The sequence below is a fragment of the Nicotiana tomentosiformis genome, chromosome 11 (genome assembly GCF_000390325.3).
Source record: "Nicotiana tomentosiformis chromosome 11, ASM39032v3, whole genome shotgun sequence".
NCBI classification, from domain to species: Eukaryota; Viridiplantae; Streptophyta; class Magnoliopsida; order Solanales; family Solanaceae; genus Nicotiana; species Nicotiana tomentosiformis.
In genome coordinates, this window is record NC_090822.1 from 32,837,633 (window position 1) to 32,846,449 (window position 8,817).

Genomic DNA, 8,817 nt, shown 5'->3' on the forward strand with positions numbered 1-8,817 from the left:
GGAATTTGAAAAATTACAACTAAACGTCTGAATCCTATCAAATCAATTCCAAACAATACCAAATTTTGCACACAAGTTCTAAATACCATAATGGACCTATTCCATGTCCAAAAATTAAATTCCACGCTCGATAGCTAAAAGTCAACCTACAGTCAAACCTTTCAACTTCAAATTGCCAAATTTCGGTAAATCAACACGATTCGATCTACGGACTTTCAAAATCGATTCCGGGCATATGCCCAAGTACGAAATCATAATAAGGACCTACCGGGATAGTCAAAATGCTGATCCAGATCTATTTACTGAAAATGTTGACCGTAGTCAACTCAAATCATTTTTAAGGCAAACTTTTATATTTTCTTCAATTTTTCACATAAAAACTTTTCGAAACAAGATACGGACTACGCACACAAAATGAGAAATACTAAACGGAGCTAGTCGAGATATCGGAATACGAAAATAAAGGCTAAAACTCAAAATGACCTATCGGGTCATCACACAGTGCATTACTAAACTCAGGTAGTCGACTATCTTGATTTTATTTATCGTCATGCATAATTCAATCATGATATCTTAAGATGTAAAATGTAGAAAATCATGTATTAGCATTTCATTAGTTTACCTCTACTCATGGAGTATTTCGCTATGGTTGTCGAAATCCTGTTACACTTTAGGCACATATACACACCTAAAGTAGTTTATGGAACTCTCATAATATTATTACTTTTTGTAGTAAGTTTAATATGAATAATAGCAGTTTTGTGTGGGATAACAAATGTTCTAAGAAGTATTCAACTTTCTTATTTCATCTCTTTAGTTGAACTTGTTTATTGAAATAGTCAATCACCATAGCTGCTGCCAAATCAATCAAGAAAACAAGACCAAAAACTCAGCGAAAAGCTCCAAAAAACCAGTCCAAAAAGGTCACCTAAACCCCATAAAAACACAGTCGTAAAGCCACCAAACCTGTTGCCACAAATAAGTCATGAATCGCATCTAAACTCCATTAAAATCACCATTAAACTCTATCGAACCAACATGAAAATGGCCCCAGATTAGCCATGTAAATGATTACCTGAAAACTCCATAAAGTCAGTTCACAAAGCACCAAAAACTCCTCTTTTAACACCAAAAATGCCTCCTATGAATTTGCTTCTTAGCACCTGCAACACTTCTGTAGCCTAAGTGAGCCGACCATATATGATATCTGCCATAGATTTATTTTGAATACAATAGATGTTATTAAGTTAAAATATTAACTATAGGTGAATTATACTAATTGCTATAGTTCATTCCATATCAATGAAAGAACAGTTTATGTAAAATTTGAATGGTGGAGCAATTTCATAGACCTTTGAGATTATGGGGAGCAAACAAATTTCATATCAGTCTTAGCAAGTACTTCAGCAATGCCTGAAAAAATATTGGTAAGAAAACAATATATTTTTAATACCTTCTTATCTTGTAGAACCAATTCAATCGAGAAAGTAGTGTTTGCGTTGTAACAATCTACTACTTACCACAGACGTAGACCTCAAACTTTAACTTCCATTACATTTTACTGAATGAAGTCATTATGAATATCCATATTGTGCAGAAGCGGTATGTTACAACCAAAATCCAAAACGATGTTTAGCCATAAATGGTGTAATCACGGTGGCCAACCTCGAATGGTATCACGGCCAAGATCAATCTTGATGGGTATCAAGTTTCTATGCCACTGTAACAACACGGTTGAGCGCTTTGAGTGTTGTAGCCCCGTTCCCCGATTTACTGCTCATTTTATGCTTATTAGTTTTTATGTGACTTGTCGGGATAGTTGGTTCGGTTCCGAAAATATTCCAGAATGAGTTGAGACACTTAGTCTCAAGGTTGGAAGCTTAAGTTGAAAATGTTGACCGGATGTTGACTTATAAGTAAATAGCTCCGGAATGGAATTTTGATGGTTTCGATAGCTCTGTTGGGTGATTTCAGACTTAAAAGTATGTCCGGATAGTGATTTGGAGGTCCGTAGTTGATTTAGGCTTGAAATGGCGAAAGTTGGAGAATTGAAAGTTTTGGAATTGAGAAGTTTGACTGAGAATTGACTTTATGGTTGTCGGGCTCAGATTTTGCTTCCAGGAGTTGGAGAAGGCTCGTTGTGTCATTTATGACTTGTGTGCAAAATTTAAGGTCAATCGAACTTAAATTGTCGAAGTTGGAATTTCTTAGTTTCCGTTAGGCTTGAATTGAGGTGCGATTAATGATTTTGACGTTGTTTGATGTTATTTGAGGCCTCGACTAAGTTTGTATCATATTTTAGGACTTGTTGGTGTATTTTTTTGAAGTCCCAGGGGCCTCGGGTGGAGTTCGGATGGTTAACGGATCGAAGTTTGGAATTGAATGATTGATGAAGTGCACCAGGTCTGGTGCGATCGTACCTGCGATGGAATTGGTCGCAGGTGTGTTACCACAGAAGTGGCGCGAGGAGCGCATCAGTGGCATAGAAAGGGTTGTGTAGTGGTCGCAGGTGCGAGACTATTTTTGCACATGCGTGGTCGCCGGCGTATGGGCAGAGAAGCGGAGCTCAGTGAGGAGGTTGTGGAGCATAGGTGCGGACGAAGTTCCGTATATGTGGACTCGCATATGCGCGTGTGTGATCACATAAACGAAGGCAGGGACCTTCAGGTATAACCGCAGAAGCGGAGGAAGCGTCCGCACCTGCGAAACCGCAAATGCGGTTAAGTGGGTCGTAGGTGCGAAAGCATTAGCAGTGTTAAATTCGAAGGGTTTCGTGATATTTCTCATTTTGGACTTTGCAAACTCGGATCAAGGCGTATTTTGAGAGGGATTTCGAGGGGTTTCTTGAGGTAAGTCACTTGAGGTCATTTTTATTGAATAATCTTGTTTCCCCTTTGACTTTCCCACCTAGTTTGTGTATTTTTGAGGTGGAATTTTGGGAGTTTGAGGCTAGGGATTTGGAGAGTTAATTTGGGGGATTTGAGTGACGAATTGGTGTAGGAATTTGAGAAATTTGGTATGGTTGGACTCGTGGTTGAATGGGCTTCTGGATTTTGTGACTTTTATCGGATTCCGAGATGTGGGACCGGGGGTCGACTATTGAGTTGACTTTTTGACTTTTGATTAAGAACTTAGTATTTTCTTATGGAATTGATTCCTTTAGCTTGTGTGATTATATCAAATTGTTTGTGGCTAGTTCGAGGTATTCAGAGGCTAATTCACGAGGCATGTGATCATTGGAATAGAAATTTGCACGGTTTGAGGTAAGTAACACTTCTAAACTTGATTGTGAGGGTATGAAACCCGAAATTACATGTTATGTGATTGGTGTTGAAGTGAAGCGTATTCTAGGTGACGGGCGTGTGGGCATGCACCGTAGTAATTATGATTTAGTTGATTCCATGGAACTGTGTAGCTATCTTATCTGAACATTATTAATGTACTCTATATGTTAGAGCACTTGAGCTGTGATTTATGCTAGAAAGCATGTTTAAGATATATGTTGGTACTATTGGGACCCACAGTGGTCGTTCATTGTTGTTGAGTTATTTGCTTAATTGCAGTTATATACTCAATCGCATTCATCATTAAATATCATATCTCAGTCTCGGTTATCGTATATTGTCACATCTTGTATCATTGATTTGGGCTTCTTAGCATGAGTGTTGTGTGCCCGAGTGACTGGAGAGATTGATGACTGAGTGAGGCCGAGGGCCTGTTATGAGCGATATTTATAGGATCGGGCTTCACGCTGCAGCAGGATTTATTGACTCATGCCAGGATTTCGTTTATTATACCGCTTGGGTTGGATCCGCCCCTCCGGAGTCTGCACACCCACAGTGAGGGCAGTTGCGATTGATTCATTTGCATTATGTTGGATCTGCCCTGGATTTATTTGCATTGGGCTGGATCTGCCCTGGATTTATTTGTATGTGGGATGGATCTGCCCTGGACGCATGTCTAAATTCTTGTATTGTTACCTGTAGATTATAAATTTCTGAGATATTACTGCCATATTTTCCGTAAATTTTCGTACTGTTAATTCTATGTGTGGACTGTAATGTTCGAGCTCGTCACTACTTTCAGTCCAAAGGTTAGATTTGTTACTTATTGAGTTAGTTGTACTCACGCTACACCTTGCACATCGTGTGCATATCCAGGTGTTTCCGGGCACGTGGTTGTTGATTCTCATAGTTTAGTCATTCGGAGATTATCGAGGTAGTTATCTTGGAGTCCGCAGACCTTGACCTCCTCCCCTATCCTCAGTTTACTTATTCAGTTTCTGCATTTCTTAGACAGTGTATCAGACTTTGTACATATGCTCATGTACTCAGTGACACTCTGCTTTTGGGAAACTTCTGTATCGAGCTGTGTCGGTTTTATCAGGTTTTATGAGATTTGAACATATTTAAACTTGTTTTAGTATAATTTAAATGTGAAAGTGTTGGTATATCTGAGTTGTCGGCTTGCCTAGTATCATGATAGGCGCTATCACGACAGGTCAAGTTTTAGGTCGTAACAAGTTAGTATCAGAGCCTAGGTTACATAGGTCTCACGAGTCATGAGCAGGTTTAGTAGAGTCTTGCGGATCGATATGGAGACGTCTGTACTTATCTTCGAGAGGCTACCAAACCCTTAGGAAAACGTCACATTCTTGTATTCTTGTCATGCGGATTTGTTGATTTCGGGAACTAAACTTATGTTATTCTATTCTCTCACAGATGGTGAGAACACATGCTACCGGATCGGACGGACAGCTACCAGTACCACCGGCTAGTGCCACGAGAGGTCGTGGCCACGATAGGGGTCGCGGTAGGGGCTGAGGTGTAGTTTGTACAGCAACTAGAGCAGCACCTGTAGATCCACCAGTTGCTCCATCTCAGGAGCAGGTTCCATATGTGGTTAAGCCGGTGGGGCCAGCTTAGGCACCAGATGTGCCCATTGTGATTTCAGGCCTTCAGGAGGCTTTGGCTCAGATATTTACTGTTTGCACTAGCCTTGCTCAGGCGGTTTATGTTCAGACCGCGTTAGCCACTTCCCAGGCCGGGGGAGGTACTCAACTCCCGTCGCTCGTACTCCAGAGCAGGTGATGCAGGTTTTCAGACATCGGGGGTACTACCAGCCCAGCCGGTTGTGGTTGCGCAGGCCCGGGTGGATCCCATTATGAGTGATGATGAGCATAAGAGACTAGAAATATTTGGGAGACTCCAGCCTCCATCATTCAGTGGGACTGAGTCAAAGGATCCTCATGACTTCTTGGATAGGTGCCAGCGGATTCTTTGCACGACGGGTATTCTGGAGACCAGTGGGGTCTCATTTACTACTTTTCAGTTGACTGGGATAGCTTTCAGATGGTGGGAGGCCTAGGAGAGGAGCAGACCAGTCGATGTTGCACTACTTTCATGGCATGAGTTCTCCGTTCTATTCTTGGAGAAGTTTGTGCCACAAACCCACAGGGAGGAGTTATGCAGGGAGTTCGAGAAGCTACGTCAGGAGGTCGTGTATGTGACCCAGTATGAGATGAGATTTTTAGAATTGGCTCATCACGCAGTTTGGCTGGTTCCACTGAGAGGGAGAGGGTTAGGAGGTTCATTGATGGCCTCTACTATCAATTGCGTTTTGTTATGACCCGAGAGAGTGTATCGAGTGCTAGGTTCAACGAGGTGGTTGATATCGCTCAGCAGCGAGAGATTATAAGTATTCAGGATCTTAAGCGGAGGGAGGCCAAGAGGCCTCGTGGTTCAGGTGGTTTCAGCGGTGTTCCTTCTGGGAGTCAGTTCCACCACAGCAGGGGTCGTCCTTATAGGCTCGCTCAGATGGCTCGTCCGGTTCATCGTGGCACATCAGCTAGCCATGGATCATACAGTGCTCGACCGGGTCAGCTATCTCTCAGTGCACTCCCAGCCCAGAGTTCATCTCGTGCACCTTCGATTTAGGGTTCATCTGAGCTAGGTTCTTTCAGTAGTTATTCCGGTTCTCGGGGTCCGCCTTAGTACTTGCCACCATTTTTCGAGAGGGGTTGTTTTGAGTGTGGAGAGTTGGGTCATGTGAAGAAGTATCTTCCCCACCTTACAGGAGGTCCAGTTCAGTAGAAGAGTCAGGCCACGACTTCAGCACCAGTTACTTCATGACCCACCCACCCAGCTCGGGGTGGGTCTCAGGCAGCTAGGGTTCTCCCTAGAGGGGGAGGCCAATCAGGTTGCGGTCAGGCTCGATTCTATGCTATTCCTGCCATGCCAGATGTTGTTTCTTCAAACACTATGATCACAGGTATTGTCTCAGAATGCCACATGGGTGCTTCTATATTATTTGAACCTGGTTCCACTTATTCGTATGTATCATTATATTTTGCTTATTATATGGATATGTATCGTGAGTCTTTAGCTTCATTTTTCATGTATTCATGCCAGTGGGCGATACTATTGTTGTGGACCATGTATACCGGTCTCGTGTAGTGACTATTTGGGGATTGGAGACCCGAGTTGATCTTTTATTTCTTAGTATGGTTGATTTCGACGTGATTTTGGGTATGGATTGGTTGTGTCCATGTCATGCTATTCTGGATTGTCACGCTAAGACCGTGATGTTGGCGATGCTTGGGTTGCCAAGGATTGAGTGGAGAGGTTCTCTAGATTATGTTCCCAGTAGGGTGATTTCTTAGCTGAAGGCCCAACATATGGTTGGGAAGGGATGCATGTCCTATTTGGCCTTTGTGAGGGATGTTGGTGCTGATACCCCTACTATTGATTATGTTCCGGTGGTACGAGACTTTTCGAATGTGTTTCCCGCAGACTTGTCGGGCATGCCACCAGACAAGGATATTGATTTTGGTATTGATTTGGTCCCGGGCACTCAGCCCATTTCTATTCCTCCATATAGTATGGCACCAGCTGAGTTGAAGAAATTGAAAGAGCAGCTTCATGAACTTCTTGATAAGGGATTTATTAGGCCTAGCATGTCGTTTTGGGGTGCACCGGTTCTGTTTGTGAAGAAGAAGGATGGTACTATGCGGATGTGCATCGACTATAGGCAGTTGAATTACAATCAAGAACAAGTATCCTTTTGCCAGGCATTGATGATCTATTTGACCAGCTTCAGGGAGCGAGGGTGTTCTCTAAGATCGATTTGAGGTCTGGGTATCACCAGTTGAAGATTCGAGACTCAGATATTCTAAAGAAGGCATTCAGGACCAACGTACCAGCAGCATTCATGCATCTGATGAACAGTGTCTTTCAGCTATATCTCGACTTGTTTGTCATAGTATTCATTGATGATATCCTGGTGTACTCATGTAGCAAGCATGCCCAGCATTTGAGGATTATATTACAGCAGCTGGGGGAGGAGAAGCTTTATGCCAAGTTCTCCAAGTATGAGTTTTGGCTTAGTTCGGTAGCGTTCTTGGGACATGTCGTGTCCAGTGAGGAGATTAAGGTGGATCCAAATAAGATAGAGGCAGTTCAGAGTTGGTCCAGAAAGTCCTCAACTACTGAGATTCGGAGATTTCTTGGCTTGGCCAGTTATTATCGTTGCTTCGTGGAGAGTTTCTCGTCAATTGCAGTGCCTTTAACCAAAGTGACGTAGAAGGGTGCTCCTTTCAGGTGGTTGGATGAGTGTGAGGAGAGCTTTCAAAAGCTCAAGACTGCCTTGACCACAGCTCCAGTTCTAGTTCTGCCTTCAGCTTCTGGCTCTTATACAGTATATTATGATTCTTCTCGGATTCGTATTAGGTGTGTCTTGATGCAGGAGGGTAGAATGATTTCTTATGCTTCGCGCGAGTTGAAGCCCCATGAGAAGAACTACCATGTTCATGATTTGGAGTTGGCTGCCATCGTTCATGTATTGAAGATTTGGAGGCACTATCTCTATGGTATGTCTTGTGAGGTATTTATGGATCATCGAAGCCTCCAGCACTTGTTCAAACAGAAGGATCTAAGTTTGAGGCAGTGGAGATGGTTGGAGCTGCTAAAGGACTATGATATTACCATTTTGTAACATCCTAGGAAGGCCAATGTGGTGGCTGATGCCTTGAGTAGAAAGGCGGTGAATATGGGTAGCCTTGCTGTCACGACCCAAACCGATGGGCCACGACATGCACCTGGTACCTTACTCAACCGAGTACCAACGTAATGTATCTTTCTTATTACATCATCATATACACGTGACATATAGGCCTAATAGGCCAACGTGATCATTTATAAACTCAAAACATAGGCCGACAAGGCCGTACAATATTTTACGTACACGACATATGTCTACAAGCCTATAAGGGTACAGAAATGTCATAAAAGTCGGGACAGAGCCCCGCCATACCAAACAATACACATGTATAGGTATATATGTTCATAACATCATCAAGCCTCTAAGGGCATCCCATCATATCATTTCGGCCACTGTGGGCAAATCATCAACGTATACCAGTTGATCAGGTGGTGGTGCGTATATAACGCCATAACCTTTTCCCATATCCCATATACATATAATATATGTGTATATAGCGCCATCTGGTCATGGGTCAATGTACATGTATAAATGCATGCAATCCCTATGAAATACGTTAATAAAATTTCTCGGTACGTCATAAGACAATTATGCCTCTGATTAATATCATGAAAGAAACTTTACCAACTTACATATTTTTGAGACCCATGAACAGACGATAGAATAATAAGACATATGGGAATTCAAGAACATAGACATCTTTAATACTTCTATGAATAGATTCATTTATGGAATTTGTGCATTTGCTCGTTTCATTCGTGTCGTATAGATCATGCCGAATAGATCATGTCGTATAGATCATGCCTTAACATACTTGAA

At 42.4% G+C, this 8,817-nt stretch overlaps 1 protein-coding gene across 1 annotated transcript; it reads left to right on the plus strand.

The window, feature by feature from the left end:
• The first annotated feature begins 6,880 nt into the window (after positions 1 to 6,880).
• On the plus strand, positions 6,881 to 7,581 carry LOC138901226 (uncharacterized mitochondrial protein AtMg00860-like). Its single transcript, XM_070188972.1, has 2 exons — positions 6,881 to 7,001; positions 7,262 to 7,581. The coding sequence occupies exons 1-2, from the start codon at positions 6,881 to 6,883 to the stop codon at positions 7,579 to 7,581; spliced, it is 441 nt and encodes a 146-aa protein (XP_070045073.1).
• The last annotated feature ends 1,236 nt before the right edge of the window (positions 7,582 to 8,817 follow it).